We start from the raw sequence: 27,277 nt of genomic DNA on the forward strand, positions 1-27,277 counted from the left end.
TGGAGGGATGGAAAAAACATTTAATTTAAAATAAACAGTTCCCAGGAGATGTGGAGCCAGAGAAGAGCCTGTTAAACTGTTGAGCACAAGGCCTGAAGGTCCAGTTCAAAGCTTCTGAAGACAATAGGGAAAAAAAGTCCTATTGAGTTGAATGGGATCAGCCCTATATTTATTGAACTTCAAAGTTTTCACATGCTTATGCAAAGATACCACACAGACACAATTATCTTTCTAAACAAAGTCATAATTGGAATTTGCCAGAAGAATTTACACGTAAAGAGCTGCAAGCATTTCTTTTTCTTGTTGTCTTTATGAGATGTGTCCTCTAGTTTCTAATAGAACCTTGATCCTACACAATGCTGCTTCAGTACAATATTGGGGTTTTGTTTAATGCCTCCTTTGGAGCTGAAGTGACTGAACCACCAGTCTACACAATCATCCAAGATTGCCTTGGAGAACACCCAGCCCTGCCAGTCCAGTTTTAGGAAGTGATTAAGCAACCAGTAGCAGAACCATGGGTCATAAAATCTCTCCTTACCTTCAACTTTCCCATTGCCTTTCTGCTTGCTGTTCCGAAGGGGAGGCACTTCCAGTGAAACTATCCCTGAGTTCTCCAAGATGTTGACCTCCACTCGTAACCTCCCCACAAGCTGCTGGGGCCTGATGCTGACTGTATATTCATATTTTCCCAATCTTCTTTGCAAAAGCTCCTCATAATGCAGCAGGAACCTGGCCTGCATCTTGCGAGGGATGAAGACAGAAGCTTTGAAGGTCTCATAGCCATTCTCCCTGGAAGAAAAAGTCCAAAGACACCTTCACATCCCATACAAATCACACACCAGCTCCTTCAGTGAATAATGAATCTGGATTTTGTTGGTCCTATAAAAGTATTTTCTATCACTGGATATGTAAGTGTAGCAAGAAAAGAAACACCCTAATGCTTCACAAAGCATTGGGCACAGAGGAAGTTTTTCACTGGAGGAAAGGTCTTAAAAGACAAGATGATTTCTTAGAGAGAGGAGTATGACAGACATGTATAACATGGAATAGGTCTCTTGGCTTCTTTTACAGAGGATCTGAAAGATTCATAATTAATTCTTGTCTTTACTGTTGCGGACTCTGCAGTATCTTAAGCAAAGTACAAATTAATTCCTCTTTCTTAGGATTAACTGTTTATAGCCATATACTCAGTGGGGTGAAATAGGACCACCAAGACAATCCTACAACTGGACACTTCTCTAAAATGAGTCTTCCAGCCAGCCACAGTGTGCCATCAGTCACCCAGCATATAAGTGGCAGTCAGATTTCTGTTTTCTTTATTGACTTCTGCTGCCCTCTGTTAAACAGAAATAACTTAAGATCTTCTACTTCCCACACAGTGCACTGCAGGGTCCAGCTGCCAGGCACTGACAGGATGCCAGGCACTACAATTTGTGAAGGGAAAATTAAAAAGCCACATAACCAGAATGGAAGCTTTTAATGCCATGCAGGGGTAAGTTCAGAACCCCCTGATGCAAGATTTTGGTGATGCCCACAATCCAGTGAGAACTGAAAAGTGTTTGAGACTTTGATTTCTCTAAGAGGTATAAAAATAATTTAATTTTTCAATGTTAGCCTTTAGACAACTGGAATGACATCTCTGGGTCATACCAGTGGTCTAACATTCACAGGTAGTAATTGTACACAGAAGGGGATGCAACAGGGCAGGACAAGAGAAATATAGTGATTTCTTTTTCCCACTCTTCCAGGTTCTATCAGCTCAGGTCTAGTTCCTTTGCTGAAGGTTCATGATAGGGTTTTTCTACCATAAGTTTGTCCAACCTCTTTTTGAACCCACATCAAATTTGGCACCCACAATTTTTCAGTGGTAAGAAACACAACTTTGTAAAGAATATAATATTTTTTCTGTTTTGAACCTGACATGGGATCATCTTGTTAAGTTTTCCCTGGTTTTTCTATGAGGGACAAAATAAAGACCCTTATTCTTCATTAGTTCATCTCTCTCTGTCCCTCTCCACTGTTCATCATTTTTCTGATCTGAAAAGCAAAGACTGTTTAGTTGTTCCTCATCATTTGTTCATGTTGGACTAGTGCTACTATCCCAGTTAAATGGGAATAATGCAGGATTTTCCAGTAAAATCCATCCCACGGTTCATCTCTTAGAAACATTTGAGGGAATTTGGGGTAAACCTGAGAAAACAGCCCCTAGTGCTGCTGAAGAAGTGCATTCAGGTGAACATACAGACTTTTAGATCATTAAAGCCTCAGAAACCTCCTGGTTTCTGCCAGGAGGACCAAGGGACTTCCAGGCCCTGAGAACTAAAATAAGTCAAGCACTGAGAATGGGGCAAGTAAGCCTGATTGAAAAGGCTACCTGTGGTTTTGCCACTGGCTAACTTTGTAGTCTTGAATCTGTAACTCATTAAATTCCCATGCCCTTAATTTTCCTGCCTGTTATTCAGGAAGCAACATGATTTCTTTCCCTCACAAATACATCCTGGAGCATCTTGGAAATGAAAATGTTGTGTAACAGGTCTAGAAAACACCACTTGCAATTTTATATGCCTTGGAGTATGGGAATGACACCAGGCAGTCCAAATAACATTTTATTTCACTGCTTCTTCCTATAAATCTATGGATTAGTATGCCAAAGAAGCCAAAATAAAGATGGAATGAAAGTCCATCACTTCCCAGAACAGCCAAACACACAACACTTACCTTCCATCTGTGGAGTTTGAAGGTTTCTTGTGTCTTTCTTTGTCACCACTGCTGTTCTTCTTCTCTTTCCCTGTCACCTCCCCATAATAAGTCTTGTTGCCAATGATCCTGGAGAGACCAGATAGTCATCATGACCACTCTGCACTCATCTACAGCTATCACAGTCTGTGCACTTGCAAATAAACCGAGCATGCTACTGGTGTAACTCACTTTGAGTCCACTCAAGTCATTGAGACAGAAGCCGAATTACAGCAGAGAACATTTTTAATCCAGGGGTTTGCCTGTTTAAAATGTCTCTTCAGAAGGTAATCTCCAAAGCATAAGGATGCAAACCAGAAAGCAAAGTCAAGACTCCCAGGCTCCTCAGGTCCATATTCAGGATGACTGCTCTCAAGTTGCTGCGTTCCTGAATAAAATTCTTCTCTCTGGGAATGAGTTACTGGGCCATGGGTTGCATAATGAAACAGCCCCTAACATACAGCTTGGCTGGCTAATAGCAAAGGACTGTTTGTCCTAAAAGAAATGTTCCCTATCTGCTAAAGTCATGTCTGAAGTTGTGTCCTCAATATCTACCCACAAGGGCCACCTGTGCATGACCAAACCAAATATATTTTTTAAACCAAGACCTCAACTTATTCCTTAGTGACTTATTTCAGTGTGAGTTTGGTTGCTCTGTGCTTGCTCTTACACACAGAGAATGAGTAGCAGCTCCAGCAGCAAGTCAATCTATCTATTAGTTGGAGTTGGCTCTCCTTGTCTACTGACAGTATGGAGAACCTGGAACAACAAGGAGCTGTTTGGCAAGAGTCAGTTTGGCAAGCTAACTATCATGTGCCAGGGCTGATGAAATTTTAATTGAACAGATTTCTGAAGGCTAGGAGAGATTTTTTTGGCTGAAATCAAGAGGAGAGGAGGAGAAGGAAGTGCTTAAAAGACAGTCAGATGGGAAATAAAGTCATTTTCTTCACCACATACATTGAAGACTTGAGTCTTATCATCCTGTCCGCCAAGGATTTGCTCTGTGCTTTTGGGGCCATGGCTGGAGGGTATCATGGGTGTGGTTTGATTTTCCCCAAAGACATGCAAAAAGGCCTTGGCAGAGTCCTACTTCAGATGAGGCAGTTTTTGAAATCTCAGGGAGCTATCTGCAGGGTGGGAGACAGCTGTCAGCATCACTTACTTACATGGTAAAGTTGGAGATGAAAGCTGCAGCTGGGATTTGCATCTCAAACACAGCTTCCCGTGCCTCGGATCCGCTGTTCACCATCGTGCACGAGACCGTGGTGAAAGCGTAACGAGAGATGATTGTGGATTTCACACTGAATTCAGACATCCGAGGCCTGGTTTCCTGTAAATATCAGAAGGTGATCTCCATCAACACTGCCAGGTAACTCCTTTTCAGTATTTCACTGGGTTTAGCACTGAATATGCTGAAGTAAATCAGCACCCTCTATGGTGGAGTATGAGACTCCCAAAGATAAACAGGCAACAGCAGGCAAGGTGGGTTTGCCCTCAGAATTTCAGGTGAGCTGCAAAAAGTAAATCAGAGACACACCACTGCCTTTGGTGACACACAAGGACAGAGGTCATTGTCATTGCCCAAGGACTGGGGAGAATCCAGGCAGGAAGAGAGCTCTGATGGTGCCAGTCTTTATGGTATGAAACGCACTGATAAAAATCCTAAACTGCACCCTTCAACCTTGACCACATGAGAGGAGCAGGATTAGTCCCTTATGGCCTCTTCCTTTATAGAAACTCAAAGTAAGCCCTCAGAGGGTTCAGAACTAATGTCAGAGAAACTGCCCTATGGAGTGTGCAGAAGCCTAGATGTAAGATCCCCTGAAAAACTAAAACCACAGTGCATGAAATCTTCAAATTTATGCAGTCAGATCTGTAAGTTAGTTGTCAATGGATTCAGCTGAGTTTTCCTCCCCTGAGAATCCATCCTGGAGGTCTCAGCCAATGGATGGAAGAGATTTAATAAGAAACACTGACACTGTGATGTCTCAAGTAAAATATTTTAAGACTTTTAGCCTACACTGGTTTATTTCCAGCAGAGAAGCTACAGAGACTGCAATGAATGACACACGATGTAGTAATCAAAGCTGAAAGCCAATTTTTCCTTCTTGGGAATGTGTTTTTGTGCACAGGTCTTGGGTTGGAGCATTTCTCCAGTCTAACATTATTTTTTGACAGCAAGATCTCCATGGAGCTCAACACAATTTTTTTCCTGGAAGACTTCAGTGTATTTAACCATAAGCAGCCTATGTAAGAAAAAAAAATAATCCTGTATTTGCCTTAAACAGTCAAAGACAGAACCCTCAAAAGCTGAAGGAAGCTAAAGATTAAAATACATTGCAAACACAGAGCAACTTCACTAAGCCAAATAAACTGTGATCCTTCCTACTGAGGCTGATAAAGTCACAGCCACATAAGACTTGTGAAGGCAAAATCATGCTCTTCAGCTGCACCTCCAGGAATTTTTTCTTAACAAAAATAGTTTTGACAAATGGCTTTAAAAAGGGAGCAAGTGGTTGTATGAGTCAGTATGAAAACAAGAATATTTCTGCAGTAGCTGATGGCATCAGAAGCTGTAATAAGTGAGCATCCAACTAAACAAGCTGCTGGGTGGTGAATTCCAGGCAAATGGAAGAATGAGGATCCACTGGAAATAGATATAAAACCATCAACAGCTTTGGAATAAACCCATCAACAGCCAGACAGAAAAGACTCTGATAAATGAGTCTCAGATGAACCTAATCATGACAGATATCTTTAACAGCTGGAGGATGTCTGGTGTTCTCTCTGTCCATGAACATGCTGCTTAGCACAGGCTCAGCTCACATGGAGCACAACAGCAAAAAATTAGCACTTTTAGGGTGTGATTTGTCTCACTGATTTCAGACAGCCCAGTGCAATGGATCTAGTCTAGAACTCATTTGCTCAGATCTAATGCTCCTCCTCTCCCTTAGGCTCCCTTGTGGCTTTAACTGAATCACTGTGAATTAGAACTACATCCTGCTGGTCTTAGGACCTTCTTTTATCCATAGGAATGGCTTTATAGTCCCATTATCCTGAAGATGGAGAGGATGGAGCATCTTGATCTGAAGTGGTTTTAGAGGAATGTTTCCAGTTATAACAAGGTGATGTTTTCCTTCATTCTTCCATGCCACCCTTTTCCTGAGGCATAGCAAGAGATGCAGAAGATTTAACAGAAGTAAAAGAGAGACTATGAGACTCCAGCAGATGCTTTGGTTCCAGATCTTCTGCATCCACTCCCATGTTCTGTATTTCATCATCAGCTGTGGGTTCAGACATGATGCACAGCTCAACAGCAAAGGAGGATCAAGCCCTTTGCTTTTAACTTGAGACATCAGATGTTTCTTCAGTGACAGATCTGACATGGAGTCCAACACTCTGAATGCAGTGACGGATTCATCTGAAGTCAGAAAGTCTTTAAAATATGACAGAGGACATGGCCTTGCCCTTGTATGACAAAGACATAAGAATAGCAGTACTGGGTGAGAGCAAAAAGAATTTTAACCCTATAGCCTATCATTGGCATAGATCAAGAGTGAATGCTTAGAGAAGGGTAAAATCCATCCAACTGCACTGATATTACTCAGAAATATTCTCTGTATCTAGTAACTTGTGGCTAAAAGTACTTCTTAATCAAAGATGGTATTTTACTTAGCAAACCTCTGTGGATTTTTCTTCTGTGACTTTACACAGCTGCTTTCTGAATCCATATAAACTTCCAGCATGCACAAAATCTTGTCCCAGAGCTTAATGACATTTCATATGAAGAATCACACCACTTGCTGACTTCAGCTGATCTCTCACATCTCTCTTCCCACTGAAGAAGCTCCAATTCTAATAACCTCAGAGACTAAAGAATGGCAAAACCAAAAGGAAAAAAAAAAAGATATTCAACACCTCTCCCTCTTCCTGGTGTTTAGGAATTGCTACTGAAGAAAGCAAACACTGAACAAGGGTATCACATACAGCTGAGGATAAAAGAACTGATTCATCTTCCCATTCCTGGAAGGAATCTGCCATCCCTTGTATATAGAAAATATAAACACTGGGGGCAGAGGCAGTTTCCAAACAGGTTGCTAGGTCGAGCTTGGCAGGCAGCCCAAGTTCCAGCCTGTGATTCTTGTGTGTTCCCTGCAGCTCTTGCACAATCCATCAGCACCTGATGCTCTGACAGCTGTGAAAATGCCTGTGTGTGTTTTCTCTGCACTTTATTAAGGCCTTCTGAAGATGAGAGGCAGCACAAGGGAAAAAATACAAAAAAAAACCCAAAACCAAACCAAAACAAACCATTTGATTGATATTGTTATTATTACTGTGGTTCATTATCCCTATTAAAAACAAAGCTAGGGAGGGCCAAGGTGGCAGATTAGCAGATTGCTATGAGGCAGGTTGGCTGGATGCTTTAGGAAGGTGTCCTGGTGATTGTGATGAATTGGGAGCTGAAATGTTCTTGCCAAACAAATTATTTTATGCTTGTTTACATCAAATGCTTGGAAAGACGGAAGAGAACTGAAGATCAATGAAATATACTCTGGGATTTTACCTTTATCAGTTGTTTTCATCAAAATAAATTGCCAGTACCTCAGAGCAGAAGTAATAAACTGGTAATAAGACTGAGAGCTCTAGGCTGCTGATTCAAATCTGTCAAAGATCAAAGAGACCAGAAGCAATTAACATGGGATGGCTGCTCAGTGGGTGAAATGAGTTCTTCCACTTCTCAACTAGAAAGCCTCCATATTTCAGAAAAGACAGAAAAAGTAACTGGCTGTGAACAGCCAGCTGCCCCTTAAGCCAAAATTTTCATTTAAGCTGGGCAGCTCTCAGTCCAGCAAGACAGCCAGACTTCACAGCCTGCTGTACATCTCAAGTTAGCAGGTTTACACTTTAAAGCTTTAGTTCCCATGCTGAAAGAAAGATATTGGCTTCCTTCTTTTTTTCCTTTCTTCAGTAAATTTTGGTCTCTGCATCAACAGAGACCTTCAGATTTCAAAGCAAACTCTCCCTTTGTCTTTAATGAGATTTCATCAGGCTAATGTTCACTGCATGGTTGAGGTTTGTAACACTGGATGTTCTCTCTCCAGACCTGGGGTCAAGAAGATGGATTGGGAAGTATTAGAAGAACCTGCACCTGTTGCATTTATCAAAATTAATATTATATTTTATTTTATTTTACCTAAAATCTCATCCTGCCATCACCCACTGACAGTTCATTCCTGGGCACAGGGATTCACCCACATATTTACATAGAGCAAATGTAACTCCCATGAGGTAAAATCAAGACAGTGTGATACATACCAGCCTCTGCAAAAATTTGGCCTGTCTTGGAACCCGGCGTGCAACCTGCAAAGAGTTAAGGGAGTTAATGGAACCCATTCAACTTACAGAAAACATCTCACCTGTTTAAATCCAGACACAGGCTTGGGTGACTGGTCACCCATGGCCAGGTTCAAACCTTCCCCTGGTTAAAATTAAAACCTGAATCTCTTCCCTATTAACAGACCCATTGATCAAAGCTCAGCAGTGGAATGTAGCTCTCACAGGTGAGGGGGTACCGTGTATTTTGCAAATGCTACTTGTCAAGAAACCCTCTATATGAGGACAGGAATCTCAGCCTTTGGCCCTAGGCCTGGACATTATGTCTTGGCTCTGGAAGTGAATTTCCTTACAGCTTTGTGTGGAGTTACACAGGTCTCTGTGTCACTATTTTTGCCCCTTTGCACAGGACAAGGGCTGCTAAATGGCCCACAGTGCTCATAAAATGCCACACAGGGCCCATCTACATCCTTGGGCAACTAAAAACTAAAGCCTCTTCCCCATTCCAGATGTGTCCTTCATCTGTGCAAGAGTGCTGAGCACCCATCATGGGTTACAGATGTCCCAGTCACCTGAGGCTGTCCTCAGCTGGGCACAGTGTGGATGCTCCAAACTTGAGCAACCACCAGGTTAACACCTAGGAACCATGCAGTGGGACTTGGCATAACCCCAGCCTGCTCCACTTGTGGATCTGCTCCTAAGGAGGGCTTGTGTAAACTGATGTTACAGCTTCACTTTTATTGATATTACCTCAACAGCTGATCTGTTGCCTCAAAACTCTCCACAGATGCTGTGGGTTTACTGCACAGTGACAGAGAAGCACTATTTATGAGCAGAAAGAGAATGAAGATATTTAAACTCAGCCACTGGCTTTATTATGAGAAAAAATGCTTCATGCAGGACAGTGCCTTGAACAACAACAATTCCTCTGACTTCTTTCCTGCACGTGGGGTAAATCTCAGCTTAGCAACATCTCCAAATCAAATCCCTCCCAAAACTGGGAGTCTAAGTCTCTTGTCAATGAGGGAAGCCAAGTAACTTCTTAAAATGTCGATGAAACTCTAGAGAGCAGAAGAATGCAGTGATATCTTTTTACCTGATTTGCCCTTTCTGTTGATTTACACTGAAATAACAACACTCTTTGCCAGTGAGATGATTTTAAGTCTGTTTATATCATGCATAGCAAAGCTAAGGAAAGCCCAGTGGAGAAATTAAACAATCCCCTCTGCTAGAATCCTTATTATTTTCTTATTATTTTAGCCAACATCTTGTAAAACTGGAACCAAGAAAAAACAGCTCCCTTGGGGAATTCTCAATGGAGAATGTGGGAAGAGGAGAGGAGAGGAGAGGAGAGGAGAGGAGAGGAGAGGAGAGGAGAGGAGAGGAGAGGAGAGGAGAGGAGAGGAGAGGAGAGGAGAGGAGAGGAGAGGAGAGGAGAGGAGAGGAGAGGAGAGGAGAGGAGAGGAGAGGAGAGGAGAGGAGAGGAGAGGAGAGGAGGAGGAGAGGAGAGGAGAGGAGAGGAGAGGAGAGGAGGAGAGGAGAGGAGAGGAGAGGAGAGGAGAGGAGAGGAGAGGAGAGGAGAGGAGAGAGGAAGGTTTAAATTTAGAATAAACTTTCTGTCTGGGTCTGTTATCTCAGGCAAGTAAAGGACACCTTTGCTGTGGGAGGCTGCAGAGTCTCCATCACCACAGGTTCTTCAGAACAAGTCACACAAATGTCTGTGAAGTTGATGCTGCTTGGAGCAGAGGCAGGGAGGGATGAGAGATCAGTGAATTTCAGCACTTTTTTTTTACTAAAGGATTACCTTTTGGAACAAATCCATCTGTTGTCCTATGAGGAAGTGTCACAATGTTTTTTACTGAATGATTGGAGGAAATGGAAACTTTGTCACTGGTTTTACCTTTCTCCACAACACAACTATATTTTTTTTCCTTGCTTATTTGCATGAGAAGGCTTTGTATGCCATAGATCCTTCAAAAAGTTAATTTCTAAAGTCTTGAGAATAATTGGTAAGCACTGGTCAGTAGCTAAGGATAACCAGATAACAGTAATCTGTTTGCTATGACTTCATTACTGTGGCCAAAGCACTTCTGCAGGGTTTATGATACTGATAAGTCCATAAAAGTGTTCTCAACAATCCAGCTTCACTAGCATCATCTAATGGAACCATTTCAAGCTGCCATCAATCTTTAGCTTTAAAGCCTTCCAAAGCACTCATTAAAGCCCAATAATTGGCAATAATGACCCCACAGCTTTTGCCTGATGGTTTTACAGTGGTATACAGCAAATAAGCTGGGCAGTAGCAACCCAACTACCTGTGAAGAGCTGTCCCAAAGAACTGTTTCTAGTGCATCTGTAATAATTAGCAAGCTTGTCAGCTAACAGCAGAATGGTCAATCATGGGCTGAGCCAAAGGCATTCCACAATTATGGAAAACACCACAATCCAGCAAAGACCTGTGTCTGTACTTGGTTTTATGTAGGAAGATGCTCCCAAAATATTACAGTTTAACATGGCCCTATACACACTCCAAAATCTGTCAGAGATTTGTTTATAGGGTATTATGTTGATCTAAGGAAGCACCTGTATGTTCTTAACCTGGCTCATGTGTTCAGTGAGGATGGACAGATGCCCTCTTCCTCATCTGGCTGTCCTGGGGGACTAGATCACTAAATCATTTATACATTGCTACTTTTCTGTTGGAAGTTACTGCTGCCCCTCATCTGCCAGCAACACAGCTCCTGTGAAAACACCTTTATTTGCCTGAAGCAAGATCAGCCACGTTACTTCAACACTGTGAGCCAGTTGCTTGAACTTTTCATTTGATTTTCCCCTTAAAGCAGGTAAGTGATTGTTCCCAGATACCACTCCACTGGCAGAACAGTAGTGGAGATATTGTCTCCCACTTGGACAGGTGGGTCTGCAAGAAAACGTTGGTTTGTGGCTTAATTCCTCAACAAGGAATATGTTTTTACAGTAACCAGGATCAACAACAAGGCTGCTGAGGTCCTCATAGTGAAGAGGCATCAGCACTTCTGGAAAGCAATTCTCCTCACTCTAGCATGGGTGAGATGAGCAACTGAATGAGCAGCTGTGAGATGGGTACAGATACATATGTAAAAGTCTCATTCTTCCCACCTACTGTGTGGCAGAAGGTGCCAAATACAGGCAGTCACTGACATTTTTTAGACCCGCTAAAGGATCCCACCTTCCTGCCAGTACTGCACAGGTCTTCCATAGGTCCTGCTTTCTAACTACCAGTCCCAGATGTCTCAGATACTACAGAGCCTCCCAGATCTGATCAAATTTAGATTCATGCCCTAGGTGACCCAAAATCACCCATGTTAGCTGGCATGAACCTGAAGGATAATGAGCACAGATCTGAAGCTCAGCCTTCTCAACCACAGCCTCCCAAACTGTCTTGCTAACTTGCAAAAAAGTTCATTGCCTTTTCAGTCTGATTTCTCAAAAAAGCCACGCAATGACACAACAGAACAGCCCTCGGTTGCAGGATATTATTATTATTAATTTTTTTTTTATCTGCCCAAGAAGCATTTTACAAGCTGAAATCCAAGCGTTTTGTTTCATCCAGCGTGAGTTAAAAATCAGTCACAGTTAAGACTTCAGACCATGGGCAGAAAAACTTTCCTCCGAGCCTGAAATATTCTGAATTACTCAGACTGGCACAAGGCCAGGACTCTGTGTTAACTCCCTTGTCCCTGCCTGGATAGCACGGTTATGGGGGGGTCAGCCTTGCACCCATCCCCAGGCAATAACACCCAGAGCAGGAGTGTGCTTTAAATTTCTTTTAAATAAATCTCTCCGGGTTTTATGCTGGTTGGCAGCCACCTCCCATGGAGCTGAGCTGCAGCCTCGGGCGTGCTGCAGGGATGGGTGCGAGAAACGCGGTTTTAGCAAAAATTCTGATAGTGATGGCTCAGAGAGAACAAGCCAGCCCTGGCCATCAGATACTCCCAGACTTGACCACCACCTTGAAACCTACTTGCTCCATGATGCTGTAGTCCGACATCAGCTTCTCTTCCAGGTACCTGGCCATCAGCTCCGAGTCGGGCTGCCCTGCCGAGGTGGAGAAACCCAAGCAGAGCCACAGCCAAAGGATCATGGTGGAAGAGGGGAGCGTTTGGCTGGGGCTCCAGCCTCACAGGTGAGGAGGAAAGCCCGGCTGCCTGCAGCTGCTGCCTGTGCTGCCTGACCGGCTGCCTGCGGGGCGGCTGACAGGAGGAGAGACGATCCACCCTCTTCTCCTCCTTCCCGGCTCGGGACCGGCCCCTTTTGCACTCCTCAGGGCATCTTCCCGCCCTGTCAGGGGCTGCGGGGGATCTTCACAGCTTTCCCAATCCTCCAGCTGCTCCCCTCACCCGGGGATCCTGTGGATGAGAGACCGTGGCCGCTCTCCATGACACCCTCAGCCCCCAACTCACTTCGTGCCATGGAGAAAGGTGGCACTGGGTGTCCCTGAGGTGCTGCTTCCTCTCAGCGTGGCACCCACAGCACCCCAGCCCCGTGGTCCTATGGATGAGAGACTATGGACTCTCTCCATGACACCCTCAGCCCCCATCTCACTTCGTGCCATGGAGAAAGGTGGCACTGGATGTCCCTGAGGTGCTGCTGCCTCTCAGCATGGCACCTGCAGCACCCCAGCCCCCATGGTGGTTTTCAGCTGGGGTGGGCAAGGCTGAGGAGATATTTCCTGCACTAAGGCAGGGCCAAAGATGGCTGCTGCCACACGGACCCCATCCTGAGGTGCCCGGAGGTGGTGGGACCTGGAAGAACATGGTGGGCTGCTGGGGTTGTCCCCTCATGGGCTCAGCCATGGCAATGAGCAGACCTGGATACCATCGCCCATATTAAAAACCATCCTTCTACCCACAGGCTAGAGGAAGTCTTCGAAGATGTTTCACCCTCTCTGAAGGGGACAGTTTCTCCTTCTTTCCAGTCTGGAAAGCCCCGTTTGGTTTTGTGAAAAAACTGCTCCAGGGTTTCATCATCCCAGATCCGGGTAGGGCTTCCTCCACACCTTTGCCTTGGCACTCTGCCGGGTACCTCTCCACTGGCAAAAACAACCGAGACCCCTGCTATGGGGACTCCATTTCTCATCTGGGCAAAGCTGGGGAGAACCTCCTGCTCTCCTTTTCATTTCCCAGATGCAGATCCCTCTCTCCTCCCCACCCTCCCCCAGGGTCAAGGCGGTTGCTGGATCCCCATGGCTCAGCTGCCAGGGACATTCCCAATCCAACAACCATTCCAGCTGGCACAGACTGGGCACAGCTCATCCTCAGGCATTCAGGAGCTTGCATCTTCACTTAACCCCAATTCAGACTTATTTACTACCTCATTTTTCTCTGCCAGCAGCAGCTTCTTAAATACAGCCAAATACAGACCCAAAATACAGACCCAAATTTCCTCTCTTTTTGTTTGGTGTTGTTTTGCTTTGTTTTTTTATGGTGGGGGTGTTTCTCTGTGCAAGTACTGCATGACAAACCTGTTAGGCATAAAGTCACTGTAGTTTTCTCTCTGCTTTCCGTCTCTAGGTCATCATGGACTGAAGATGTTTTTCTTCAACCCCAATCCATGGCAGTGACAATCCCATATCTCCCAACTTGCTGAAATATATAAACACACCCTTGGGCTACTGGAGTTTCTCTGTCTGGACAGACACACATGCACCCACCTGAAAGCATATGTGGTGGGAGCATTATGTTCTCCAAATTTAGCATGTGTAATGGAGCAGCAGGAAGGTGCTTGCTCCCTATTCAGGAGGGATGAGGGGAGCTGGAGATGAAGTAAAGGGAAGGGACAGCAAGGTCAGCACCTTTGGTGCTCCCCTTTAGCAAATCAGCAGTTCAGACTTTAGCTGAGGCCACAACATGCTCACACACAGACCCCTTCTGGCCTTGTCAACAGGAGTGAAGAAATCAAAAGCCTGGCCAGTCCTTCTTCCACTTGGGCCAGTCCACCACTGGCAGGCACAAAAGCCTTTGGAGTGGCCATATCCATGATGAGAGCTGCAGAGCTGGGCAGCTTTGCAGGGAATGATGATGGGCTTTTGAGGCTGGAGAAGAGAAGATGATGGGAGAAAGCTTAAGGGACACTGGGGAAGGATAGCTCAGGCCCCCAGAGACACCAAAAATGGTTGTTGTGCTGATCTGGTCCCTGTCAGAAGATATTCAAGGTATTATCTATCTACACCATTTCATCTCCTCACCATTTCAAAGGGAGATGAAAGAAGGCTCAACCATCCAGCTGAGAATCAAGAAAGACTTCAAAGCAATGGTTCAGGCTGATTTAAGGACACACAAAAAAATTTATCTGGGTCTAGCTTGTTTCAGGTCCTGCTTGTCTAGCTCAAAGTGCACTGGAGTAGCATGGAAAAGTAGGACTGCAGCCTCCTGTGCCCTCATTGCTGACATTACAGTGGGCTGCTCTTCAACCTGCTCTGTCCATGAGGGGACATGGATAAATGTAAATCTCACAGCAGATACTCAGAAATGCTGGAAACGGGCACTTAAAACAATACGTGTGGGAAGATTTTCCTATTGCTTTGGAAAACCTAGAGGAAACCAAGGCATCCCTGTAAAAGCAAGTCAAAACTACCCTGCTAATTAACCCTAGAGGTAACAGTAGTTCCTGGGCAGGAAGGAAAGATGTTTGCCAGTTTGACATAACCATAGAACAGTCAGTAGGCATTTGGAAAAAATCCAGGTCTTGACAGCTGTCAGTCTTTGCATCCTGATCAGCATTTAGATTGTTTTTACAGACACTCAGCTTCCCCCATTGCACAGGTGAGGAGCTGAAGGCCAGAATAAATCAAAACAGAGAGACAGTGCAAATATACTGCAACAAAACAGCTCGGAGGAGGATATTCAGACCAAAACAGGACCCTAGAGCATAACCAAAGGCATGAGAGAATGAGCGGGGAAAAGCAGTGCCCTTCCCAAAGTGATTAGGAGCTGCCAGTTCTCCTCCTGTTCTACTCAGCAAGGGCACATAAGGACACAGCACATAGCTAAATAAGCCTAAGGTGTGTTTTAACATGGTTCACTTAAGGTTAGGTTTGATGAGTGAACATTAAGCCTGAGGACTTGATTGTTCATGTTATCCCACTCCTTGGAATAAGATCTCCTGATTTTAGGAGGAAGATGGCAGGCACAGTTCTGGAAATACCAATGGAGACCAAGATAAGCAGTTACTCAGGTGTGTTCACATTAGACATGTTTGATGCTGACTTTTGCTGACTTAGCAAGATGAGCAGCTGTTCTTTGGGTGGGAGCTCAGCAAATTAAACTGCCTGGCATGCCTGCAGCCTGTGTGAGCAGAGACATTGGAAAGAGGCATGAGCTAACAGCTGAGCTTCCACATGGATTTCACCTGGAATGGATCATGTTGTATCAAGGAATCTCTCTGTGTTGACATGCAACCAGATGCACGCTGGTGATGCTCTGCCTCCACGCATCTGCATCCCCTTTTTTTCAGTGAAAGGCTCATGGGTAGGACTATTCTTCCTCTTTTTCACCACACGAGTTTATTGAACCCCGTGGGGTGTGTTGAAAATAAAGAAAATTTTGGCATCTTCTAGCTCAAGAACAGGGGCTTTCCAGACTACAAACTGAAGCTTAGGGAACAAGATCAGAGCAGCATTTGGTTGTAACATTGGTACCTTGGCTGCACAAATTCATAAATTAAAGGCTTCCAGTTCTCTTCTAGGTAGGAGAATGGGACATGAGACACCCATCTCACTCAGAGGTACCTACATTAAATACCTGTGGCATTCAAAGGCATTAGTTTGATCAAGCAATTTGCATGAATCTGAAAGGCTTACAGAGGTATGGACACAGATGAATGCCCAGAGGTGAAGTTAATTATGGTGAAGTTCAGAAATTACATTCAGTAATTTCTTTCACACCTTAACCTAATCAATCTCCTCTGAAACATCCAGACAGGACCTGATTTCCCCTCTTCTGACACTAGTTTGGAGGTGCCTGTGGTCCTAAAGGGGCTTTTTTGGAGTCCCAGTGGCTGCTGATCTCCTTGTTGCCATTAGCTGTGTGCTAATAGCCCAGCAGAGCGTTACAGAACTTCATATTCTGATAGTGTTCCAATGAAATACACCCAAATTCTCTGCCAAAGGGCCTTGGTGGTGAGGATGTCTGACCCTGTCTAGGGGACTGCCATGAAACCCACTTTGAAGAGGTCATCAGGGAAGGCAGGAAGGTTGCCAAGCCCTGGTATCTGGATTGTCTCTGCTGAATGGCAGTACAAAGAGAAGAAAGCTGAAGCACCAAGAAAGCCCTTTCTGTATATCCTTATAACATTTCCCAGGATGGCTGGTGTCGAGGGGGATGAATATCGGGGCAGTAGGCACCCTGGATAAGTGTTTTTACCTTGTACTCCCTGTTCTTACCAAAGACAGAAATTGTGAGCATTTCTCCTCAGGTGCAAGCCAAGTTAACACAATTTAATGATTCCAGGGGACAGACTCTGCCCAACCATCATAGAATTATAGAATAATAACTCCCAGTTCTTCAGAGAGGACAGTCCATGAAAACTTCCTTCCAGAGGAATACCAACCAAGCCACAGAACACCTTACTGAGATCCTGTCATCCCCATGAAATTCTGGAGAAGTTCATCCAACCTCATGGCAGATGACAGGGCTCTGAGCATACTTAGTACTTGTTCTTCATGTAAATTTTCTGTGCCCTATCCTTGAGGAGTTTCAGCCTTTTTTGGACTCTTTTGGGCAGTATATTTGAGCAGTTTATGCCATCTAGTGGTCACATAAATTTTATCGATCTTGCTATTTTTACCAAGAGAAATTAACCCAAATTTGATGGTTATGAGAAAAGTGTAACAAGGGCTTATAACATTACTGCTTAAATTAAATACTGTTCTTAAAGGATTTTTTCACCTCTTTAGAGCAGCAGCCATTACCTTTCTACTCCAGGGTCCCAGATACTGCTAGACAAAGTTATCTTAAGCTTTACATTTCTGACTAAAAAAGAGCTGGTCACTCTGAGCTAGGGGCACATTGTGTGAACAGAACTTAGACAGAAAATTCAAGCTATGGTAGATACCATCAACACATCAAAGCCTGGGTGCCCTGTGCCTGTTGCTGTTACAGCCCTGGATAAACCCTGTCATAGCCACAGCTCCAACTTTGTTAGCTCACTTAAATACTGCTAGGATTACAGGGACACAGCACTGAGCAAAATCCACCTAAGAGGCTGAGTAAACAACACTGAGTTCTGGTGGATGATTAGAGTTCTCACTCCCTTGACTACATGATTTAAAGCCAACCTGGATGTTTTAGGCACCACAGAGCCATAAGACAACCTCTTGCTTGATGTAGCATGCCTGGATTCTTAATGGTGAGATTCCCTTCTGCTCAAAAAGCCTGGAGTGATAAATGGTGATAAATGGAGTGCAGCTCACTCCAGGAAGTCCAAGTCCTCTGATGAAACATAGATGTGCCCAGAGCTGGTGTCTTCCTCAGAACTCTCTGAACTGGACTCCCTAAATTGTATATGACATGAATTAGACCCAGGAAGGGCAGGATTCCCCACATTCTATGGTACAGCATGTCATTAAATTGAGTCAGGCACCATACAGCCAGAAAAAATCTATTTATTTCCACAAACTAAAAAGGGATACAAAGATTTCCGGTAGTGTAATCCCATTGCTCATTATGCTACTTTTGTCAACAGCCAACTGAATATGAGCCAGCATTTGCCCAGGTGTCCAAGAAGGCCAAGAGCATCATGGCTGGTAGAAGGAATAGTGTGGCCAGCATGGCTAGGGCAGGGATCATCTCCCTGTGCTTAACACTGGTGAGGCCACAGCTCAAATCTCTTGTGTTCAGTTTTAAGCCCCTCACTACAAGAACGACATTGAGAGGGTGTCCAAAGAAAGGCAAAGAGCTGGTGAAGGGTCTGGAGAACAAGTCCTGTGAGGAGCAGCTGAGGCAACAGGGGTTGTTAAGCCTGGAGAAAAGGAGGCTGAGGGGTGATTTTATCCTACCTGAAAAGAAACTGGACCAAGGTGGCTGTTGATCTCATCTCCCAAATAACAAGTGATAGAATGAGAAGAAATGGCCTCAAGTTGTGCTGAGGAGATTTAGATCAGATATAAGGAACACTTTCTGTGGGTTGTCAGGATCTGAAACAGGCTGCACAGGGAAGTAGTTGAGTCACCATCCCTGAAGGGATTGAAAAGATGTGCAGACATGGTGCTTAGGGACAGGGTTTAATGGTAGACATGGCAGTGATGAGTTAATGGTTGGAGTTCATGATCTAAAAGATCAAAAGATTGTGGAGGAGTGCAAATCAGGACTAATTATTCAATGCCTCTTCCAACATGACATCTGTGAAACAGTATATGAAGGTATCACGTGGCAAGAACAAAGTGACCCAAAGGCCATGGTTCATTCTATGTAAAGTTAAGGTGTGGAGATTTCTCTCACATGATGCTAGAAATGCTAATTTTACTCCAGTCTCTTCAGAGGAGATGATAATTTTTTAATAAATAAATTAACTGATGCCTGCTAAATAAATGGAAACCATTTCCTGGTGAGGATGTGCCATAGCTACAAGTAGGGTCTTTGGAAAATACCTCACATCCTTGCTCCAGTTCTCACTTTCTCTCCTGTCACCTTTGGCAACTCTCACACAGCAGTGATCTGTAAATTCACTGTTCTGTTTGGGTGAATGTCTGAATGGAGTTTTGAATCTCAGCCTGAGAAACAACCTGCCAAAAAGATGGAGGAAGGATGTGTAAGAACAGACTGGTCCTGCAGAACTCTTTTACTGAAGCATCAAAATGTAAGATAAGACAGAAGAGTAGAAAAGAAACTATCCCACTACCAGCTAGGATCCTGTCCCAGCCAGACTGGAAAAAAGATATTTGTGTGGGTCAGGATCCAGCCCAAAGCTCCCTGCCAACCCTTGTGAGAGAGCTGGGTGGGGAGGGCCTTTGGAGAGGCAGAGTGCTGCTGCCTCCATCACTCTGAGAACCAGTGTTCACCTCATTCACTATAAACAAACAAGCCAGGAGTGAGTTCTTGCTTTGATCTTTCAAAGCTTTGGATACTCCAAGGTCTGTGCCTAGCAGGAAATTAATCAAACACCATGGGAAGCTGCAAAAGCAAGACCTGAGCCTATCCAAGCCTGAGCTGTTATCAAAGGCAGAGGTGAGTGAAGACACTGTTTGGATAACCCTTGCTCAGGCACCACAGCTCAGACTTGCGTTGCAAGGCAAATATTGACCCAGGGCCTAAACAAAGTCAGCGTTTCAAAACTTGGTTCAAAATACTGCATAACCCTGAGCTGTTTCCTTGAACTTGTCTCAGAGAAGGAAAGATCTTGTGTCTGGTACCTATGCGGACTGTTCTCAGGAGACAAGAGGGAAGAAAATGAAGCATCTGAGCTGCTTCCTGGTTTTGTTCCTCATTTCTGGAGTGGGAAGCTTTGATCTTGTTATCGACGAAATCCCAGATGTGAGTATTGGGAGGGTTAAGGTCTCCCTTCCTTGCTGAAGTCAACATTGAAGCTGCAGCTGACATTGGTGGGAGCAGAACTAAGCCACTGTCCCACAGGTCTGCTTGTATCTCATGAATGTCTTCTGCTTTTACCTATAAATAGTACTGTTGTGATAATTGGCTTTCACCAGTTATTTGTAGGGTTGTTTTTTAAATATTGTTGAAGTCGGGACGGTTTGGGCATAACTCCAAGTTTCTTTCCAAGCAAGATTCTTATTTTTACCTCAACTTTGCGTTTTCTGGCCGTTTAAGTGTTTAAACATTCAAGTGAGTTTCTATGCTCAGAGTTCCAGCATATTTTATAACCTACTGCCCTGGAATAAGCAGAAACAGAGCACCTAAATATCTTTGTGGATGGGGTGTCCTCTGTGAATCACTACAGACTCCAGCAAAGCTTCACAGGGACTCAGGTTTTTAATAGGAATTAAAATATGGAATTAAGAACCTATTGACAGTGCATTCTCAGCAGAAGGATAAGATAATTTATAGAAGAGCTTGTAATTTCTTAAGTAAATACAGTGAAGAAATATAGCTGTAGCTTTGGCTCTGAAGCTGAGTGCAAATTTAAAACTCTGTACTCAAGTGAACTCAGGTTTGGGTGTCTACGTCCTTTTCCACATTGCAGTGTGCATTGCAATATTTTTGGGAAGCCTGCAGGGATGGTGTAAAGTTTTACTTTACAAGATTAGAAAAATAATCAGTGAGGTGGGGATATCCTCCTTTTCTTTCTTTTTATGGTACTTTTCATGACACAGTGAGATTTTTATTATGAGTTTGTAATTCCCAGAAAAAAAATTCCAGACCTGTGGTCCTTTCTAACCAGAGATGCCATATCAGTTTAACACCAGTGTGCTTAAACAAGTTAAGTTAATTTTGTGCAAATCTTTGTTTGTATGCTATAAATTGGAAAGCAACTCATGATCTTGCACATCTTTATTGCCATAAATTAAATTTGTAACAAACTTTAATTTATAGGATTTCTGCAGTGTAAGAACCATGCTTCCTACTGAATCAGTCCAGCTTTGCACTTGGAAAAGACATGATGTTGATTTGTTGTCAATGGAACAAATTTAATTCTCAATATTAGCAGCATATTACTACAAACCCAGACACAATTCCAACCAGTTTGAGCAGAATTCTCTGAATTTACTGGTGAGATCTCATTTAAGTGAGATCAGTACCTGAAATGTTATTGGTACCATGGCTGGACCCATCCTGGTGACAATCTGTCTCTTGTTCAACATGGTTATTTCAGTGAGTTAAATGTTACTCCCTATTTCAGAAGGAAAGATTGTCAGCTGATAGTAAAGGCCATGATCTTCAAAGAGGGAACAGAATTTGTTGCCCACAGGGGGAAAACTAAAAGTGTGAAGATACAGCATTTTGGTTAATGGATTTGCACCTTTGCTTCCCATTTGCACCAAAGGGAGGTAAATTCCCTCTGGAACACTACGGGAGTGCTAATCAGTGATAAATGAAGAGATTAATCAAGCAGGAAGGCAGCAGCAACATGTCTCTTTTTTTATCTCTTTCTTCTCTAGGAAGTGGAAAATCTAATTGATGTAGAAATCGATGGATTTCCTTCACGCTCCAAGATGAGAAATGGCAGGTACCAGGTACAGCACCCAGAAATGCTTTGAAAAAAGGGAAGAATGCCTGGGAGCTCTCCTTAGGTGTCTTGTTCCATTTCCATAGTTGTGAGTGTGAGATCAGGTGGAACCAGCAGCTCCTCATATGCAGAGACCTCCATCTCTCTTGTTGGGCTAAGAGCTGTTGATGTCCTTTATGCAGTGCCCAGCAGAACAAGGCTTTGCTCCACATCTGAGCTCATAAGAAGCATTATACAGATGCTGAACAATGGAAATATTTTTCTGTCTGACTTTATATGTGGGAATAAGCCAAATTGACACTGGTGGGGCCTCTCCATGAAGAAATGGAGCAGGACATCAGGCACTGGTGACATAGGCTGAAACCTTTTAGTCCCACAGGTTGTCCATTCATTCATATTGAACTCAGGTCAAAAGAGTGCAGCACGGTGTCACATAGGGAATGAGCTGCTGGAGCCTGAGACAAGGGGAGAAAATTTGTTTCCTAGAGATTGGTGGGCTGCAAATCATTGAATTCTGTTGGTTGTTGGAACAGAAGGATTTAAAACAGAATTGCAGGAGTTTTCTTGTCGTTTAGGCAGTAGTAATTAACAGTAAAAAGAGCAATAATAATTAAATATGTTTGGGGTTTTTTAAGGTATTAACTTTTATCACACTGAAAGAAATTATGACTGGAGTGGACCTTGTACTCCACCTAAGCTCTGGTGCTGCTTTTCTTGAGCTTTTTTAGTATAGTGAAAACAAAAGATCCTCTTCAGAACAGTTGGATTTCCCAGCATATTTCAAGTTAAGCACAGACAAACATATTTTCCTTATCTGCAAGCTTTTTGAAAGAGGCCTCACACAGAGTGTAAATGTTACTTATTGACACCTAAGGCCCCCACTACACTGGGAGAAAGATGGGAGATTTTAGCATAAACATGAATCAAGGCAGCTCACATTTCCAAAACCAGTATGTAAATAATTCAACCATGATCTAGGCAGAAATCCTCCCTAGCTGCACTTCTTCAGGGCACCATTTCTATCCAACATGTTTACATGAGTGCCACATGTGTTATGCTACTTCTCTTACCCAACTTTCTGGATATGCAGCAATATAGACAGATGCATGCAGTAGTTTCCAATTCTACCAGTGACTTTATTATAGGAGGTATTCCCATATATTATTCCCACATATTCCCATATGTTATTTCTCATCCTCATTATTTCTCATTCTCATTATTTCTCAACCACATGAGTCTCTGCAAACTATTAGAACTAAGATCTCAGCTGCAGTATAAGCTGCCCTTGTGTTAGTTGATTAATAAAAGATTAGTAAATTAGTCTGATCTGAAATACTACTGAAGCATCATAAGACAGCAGCTCTTGGCCAACAGCAGGCACAGAGTTACTGTTAATCACAAGAAGAGGGCTGTTTTCCAAATCATTGGTTTAACACTTTGTTTTCCTACAGTGAGGCCACTAGCCCATTGGCAACAAGACAACAGAACTCCTCTGTAGACTCTACTGATTAGCTCTAAATAGAAAGAATTATTTTTTATGACCAGATCAGGTGTTATGGTGAAAAATATTTGCTCCTGAGTAATTCCAAAGACATTGTGTCTCAAGTATGTGAATGGTCCTCCTGACCATAGAAATAAGAGTTCCCTATGGCCTGGAATGCAGGTAACCTTGTGAACCTCCATGTGCTGCTGCACTGCTGTTATCTCTGTTCTGGAGGGAAATAATGGAGGTTGTGTATAGACTTCTAGGTGGGATGTTCTGTAGCATGTTCCCCAATCCTGGTCCTGATTTTTGGCTTTTCAGAGCAAGGTGAGATCACACCTCCTTCCACAGCAGTTCCAGCTGCCTGGTTTCCTCCCCATGAGGACCAGCACAGGAAGGAAATGTAGAAGGAGAGAGAATAGAATCAGCTGGCTGGAGACACCACCAGAGCTCTCAGGTGATAAATGCAACCAGAAAGACTGGGACTCACCTTCAGCACTGTGAAGGAAAACTCTGCCAAGACCTTGGTTTGAAATTGCTCTTCTTGCACCTCACAGTGAGGGCTGTGATCCCCAAAAGGAGTCTGAAGAGTCTGCAATGAAACTGTAGTGTGTTAAAAACTCCTCAGTAAATGAAAACAAGTTGAAACCCTGAGGAAACAGCACATCAGAAAACTGGGAGGGCAGTTCTATACTGGAACAGATCTTTGCAGATAATCCAGTTTAACCCCCCTGCCAGAGCAGATTCATCCAGAGCAGGTAGCACAGGATGGCATCTAGGATGGTTTTGAAAGTCTCCAGGGGTGGAAATTCTACCATGTCTCTGGGAAGCCTATTCCTACTCCACTACCCTCAAAGTAAAGAAGTTCCTTCTCATGTTTAGATCAACCTTCTTATGTTCAGGTTTGTGCCTGTTACCTTTTGTTCACTGGGTACCACTGAAAAAGCACAGGCCCCATCCTCCTGGCACCCACCCTTGGATTTCATCCTCCTTCTGGCTTCTCATGCTGAGCATCTGCTTTTCACCCTTTTCACAGAATCTCCAGATTGTTATGGTTGGAAAAGACCTCTAAGATCACTTCAGCCAACTGTTAACATCCCAACCCCCCCCAAAAAAATAATAAAATATATATATATATTTATGTATCACCATGCCCACTAAAGCATGTCCTGAAGTGCCTCATCTACCCAGTTTTTTAATACCTCCCTGGTGACTCCACCACCTCCCTGGGCAGCCCTTTTTAGTGCCTGACTACTCTCTCAGTAAAGAAATTCTTCCTCAGATTTAGTCTAAACACTCCCCTGGTACAACTTCAGGCCATTTCCTCCAGTCCTCTCCATACTCACTTCAGAGAAGAGGCCAACACCCACCTCCCTACAACCTCTTTTTAGGTAGTTGCAGAGAGCAGTATGGTCCATTAGACACCATGACTTCTTCTACAGAAAAGACAGGAGGAATGAGGGTCAACAACCCTGAGTAATAGTGAGGTTGAAGTACCCTTGATGTCAGACTGCAGAGTAATTGCAACAGTCATGCAGTTATTTGTACAAAGATCATTATGGAGGGCTAAATATCCAGAGCCTGCAGAGATGTCAGGAGAAGATAGATCTCAGTACCTGAAGATAAGGCCCTGCATCTATCAAGACCAAATCCTCAAAACTGTTTTTGAGGCATTTCTCTCCACACTAATCAGCAATTAGCCACATGTTAGATGTTGTGCAAGATACTCTTGCAGTGTGATCATCAGCAGATCTAGATGTGATTTAAAGGCAAGGAGAAGCCATGAATCCTTATCCCAGAAACAGCACGAGTCTCATGTGCTACAGATGTCCCTGCAAAGCCCATGTGCTCATTAACCACAGCAGTGCTCAAACCTGAAGTAAAATTATCTACAACTCTGAGCTCCTGAGCCACTGGAGTGGCTGCCTCCTGCAACCTTTGAAATCCTTGGGGAGTGATTTGCCCACGCCATATCTGATCTCTAACACCAGTGGGAGTCTTTACGTGTGCAAGTGATAAGCTCACGTCTCCATCAGCATCTCCCCCATCTCCATCTCCTCCCACCCTCACAAAAAGAGACAGGAAGCAAACCTGGGCATCTTGAACCAGAGAGAACCAGAAAAGTACCACAATAAAAAAAAAATCCCCTCCGTGCTAAGGTCTTGGTCTTCATCTTTTCAAAATGACATTTGTTTCAGTCAAGGTTCATTAGTTTTAATTTGTGTGAATTTCTGTTCATGCTGGTGATTCTTCACTGTCCAGTTCTTTATCAGATGTGAAGGATCCAGTTCCCTGTAAAGTGATTCTTTTGGGGTGTCAGGATGGACTAAGCAAGAATAAATCCATCAGGCTTTGCAGAGGGTCTCTAGAAAGCCATAAACATCCAGATCCTGAAGTCCCAGTGTGAGTGTTTCAGGTGTAGCCTGTATAGCTAGTCAGTGAAAAACCACTTTTCTTCTCATGCAGTCAGAAATCCTCTAGTATATTTATCTGGCTTGAAGGGATCCTTAAAGTCAACTCATTAAAATGATCTTGATGTGACAATGTATCCAAAGATTTTCCTACTAGAATATAGTAATTCTTTTCAAACAAACTTAATAACTGTTTAGCAAGCCTTGTATGCACCGTGTCACTAATGCAGTTTTCATGACCATTTTATGTGGGTTTTGGGTTGCCCTGGATTCAAGTGCTACTGAAACCTGACTGAGATGGGGTCGGTATCTTTTGGTACATTTTTATACTTTAGCCATCAATATCTGAACGATATTGAACCCTAGGTTCCTGATCATCATCAGTAGAGTTGAATGGCTCAGCTCAGGGCTCATAGCAGTGTGCAAGACATCTCACTGAGTGGGTACCCAGTCTTCAAATCAGTACTGTCAGCATGGCTTAGGGCAGGACTCATTCAAAAAAAAAAAAAGGGATTTTTTATTTCCAGAGAAAAGGGATTACTCCTGTGACTGTAAATAAATGAGCTTGCTTAGTTGTGATGATAACACCAGAGCAGTTATCTTCATTAAACAATTGCATCTCCTCCTAGAATTAGGTGAGCCAAATCCCATCTCATGATTCCACGTGTGATTTTTTCAGGAAATTAAACAGAATCATTCAAGTGGCCACAAGATGTCACCACCTCTTCATGGAAATTTCAAAATAGAAATATTCATACGGCAGGGGAAAAAAACAACCATTAATGAGCAGTTTCAGGTCTTCTAAGCAGTGCATACATAACTAACTTTAGATATGCAAGTTAGTTTATATGAGTAAATACATTTACTATAGAATACACAACAGGGTGTTTTAAATCTTCATTCATGAAGCCAAGCCATATATATTGCATATAATACAATAATATAAATAGATATTTTCTAATGTAAATTTTTTTAAAATGAGCTAAAAAGGTCTGTGGCTTGAGGTTTTTCTACACTTTCTTAAAGAAAAAAAAAAAGAAAAGAGAAGAAAAGAAAAGAGAAGAAAAAAAAGAGGAAAGAAAGAAATAAAGAGAAAGAGAGAAAGAGAGAAAGAGAAAGAGAGAAAGAGAGAAAGAGAGAAAGAAGAGAGAAAGAGAGAAAGAGAGAAAGAAAGAGAGAAAGAGAGAAAGAGAGAAAGAGAGAAAGAAGAGAGAAAGAAAGAAAGAGAGAAAGAAAGAGAGAAAGAAAGAGAGAAAGAAAGAGAGAAAAGAGAGAAGAGAGAAAGAGAGAAAGAGAGAAAGAAAGAAAGAAAGAAAGAAAGAAAGAAAGAAAGAAAGAAAGAAAGAAAGAAAGAAAGAAAGAAAGAAAGAAAGAAAGAAAGAAAGAAAGAAAGAAAGAAAGAAAGAAAGAAAGAAAGAAAGAAAGAAAGAAAGAAAGAAAGAAAGAAAGAAAGAAAGAAAGAAAGAAAGAAAGAAAGAAAGAAAGAAAGAAAGAAAGAAAGAAGAAAGAAAAGAAAAAAAAAAAAAAGAGAGAGAGAGAATCCTGGTATAAAATCTAGGGTTTCTGAGCATGACTTTTTGCCTTCATGTTTTGCTTCCAAGAGTGGTTTTGCTCTAGAAGAGACTATTCTCTATTTAAAAAAAATTAAGGATAGATGAAGAGACCTCTCCTTTTGGTTTTGATGGCTTTTAAGTCACAGCTGGGAGATCACATGTCATCACTGCCTGCTCCCTGTGTTGAACAAGCTTCAGTCTGTGTCCTTAGTTTTGCTGAAATACATTCTCCATATTTTTCTTTTCCAGCGAAGCACATCCGACTGGGGCTATGTTGGAGATCTGGTGAGTCTTTTTTCTTCCTCTGTGGAAAATAATACTGTCAAAGTGGTTTTCTAGTTAACCATTTTTTTTGGAAATCAATCCTTTTGTTTGTTCAATTCCTTGTTTTTACTGCTGGTTGGGTATTAACCTATTTTCTTTAAACAGAGCACGGTTTGCACAATGTTGTTGATACAACTGTTCTTAAAGGGAGAAGGGGATGGCAAATATGAGAAATAAGCATCAAACAAGATCAGACAAAGGCAGTATCTTGATATATCTTCATACTCCCACTGCCATGGTTTAACCCCATACAAGACTAGGCTGGTAATCAGTGC

The 27,277-nt window shown here is 43.0% G+C and overlaps 2 protein-coding genes across 2 annotated transcripts in view; one reads left to right on the forward strand and one right to left on the reverse strand.

Annotated features, from left to right (window-relative positions):
- ITIH5 (inter-alpha-trypsin inhibitor heavy chain 5) overlaps window positions 1–12,335 on the reverse strand; it is a 48,758-nt gene extending 36,423 nt beyond the window's left edge. Inside the window, exons 1-5 of the mRNA XM_030469166.1 lie at window positions 12,074–12,335; window positions 8,053–8,097; window positions 3,903–4,066; window positions 2,719–2,826; window positions 539–789 (exon numbers count right to left, since the gene is read on the reverse strand). Of these exons, the coding sequence (XP_030325026.1) occupies window positions 539–789; window positions 2,719–2,826; window positions 3,903–4,066; window positions 8,053–8,097; window positions 12,074–12,193 (688 nt within the window). The 5' untranslated portion in view covers window positions 12,194–12,335. The remainder of the gene's footprint in view (window positions 1–538; window positions 790–2,718; window positions 2,827–3,902; window positions 4,067–8,052; window positions 8,098–12,073) is intronic.
- Window positions 12,336–19,405: 7,070 nt separating this feature from the next.
- ITIH2 (inter-alpha-trypsin inhibitor heavy chain 2) overlaps window positions 19,406–27,277 on the forward strand; it is a 29,727-nt gene continuing 21,855 nt past the window's right edge. The window contains exons 1-3 of the mRNA XM_030448716.1: window positions 19,406–19,580; window positions 21,164–21,238; window positions 26,928–26,963. Of these exons, the coding sequence (XP_030304576.1) occupies window positions 19,497–19,580; window positions 21,164–21,238; window positions 26,928–26,963 (195 nt within the window). The 5' untranslated portion in view covers window positions 19,406–19,496. The remainder of the gene's footprint in view (window positions 19,581–21,163; window positions 21,239–26,927; window positions 26,964–27,277) is intronic.

Source organism: Calypte anna, chromosome 1 (genome assembly GCF_003957555.1).
Source record: "Calypte anna isolate BGI_N300 chromosome 1, bCalAnn1_v1.p, whole genome shotgun sequence".
Classification (NCBI taxonomy): Eukaryota; Metazoa; Chordata; class Aves; order Apodiformes; family Trochilidae; genus Calypte; species Calypte anna.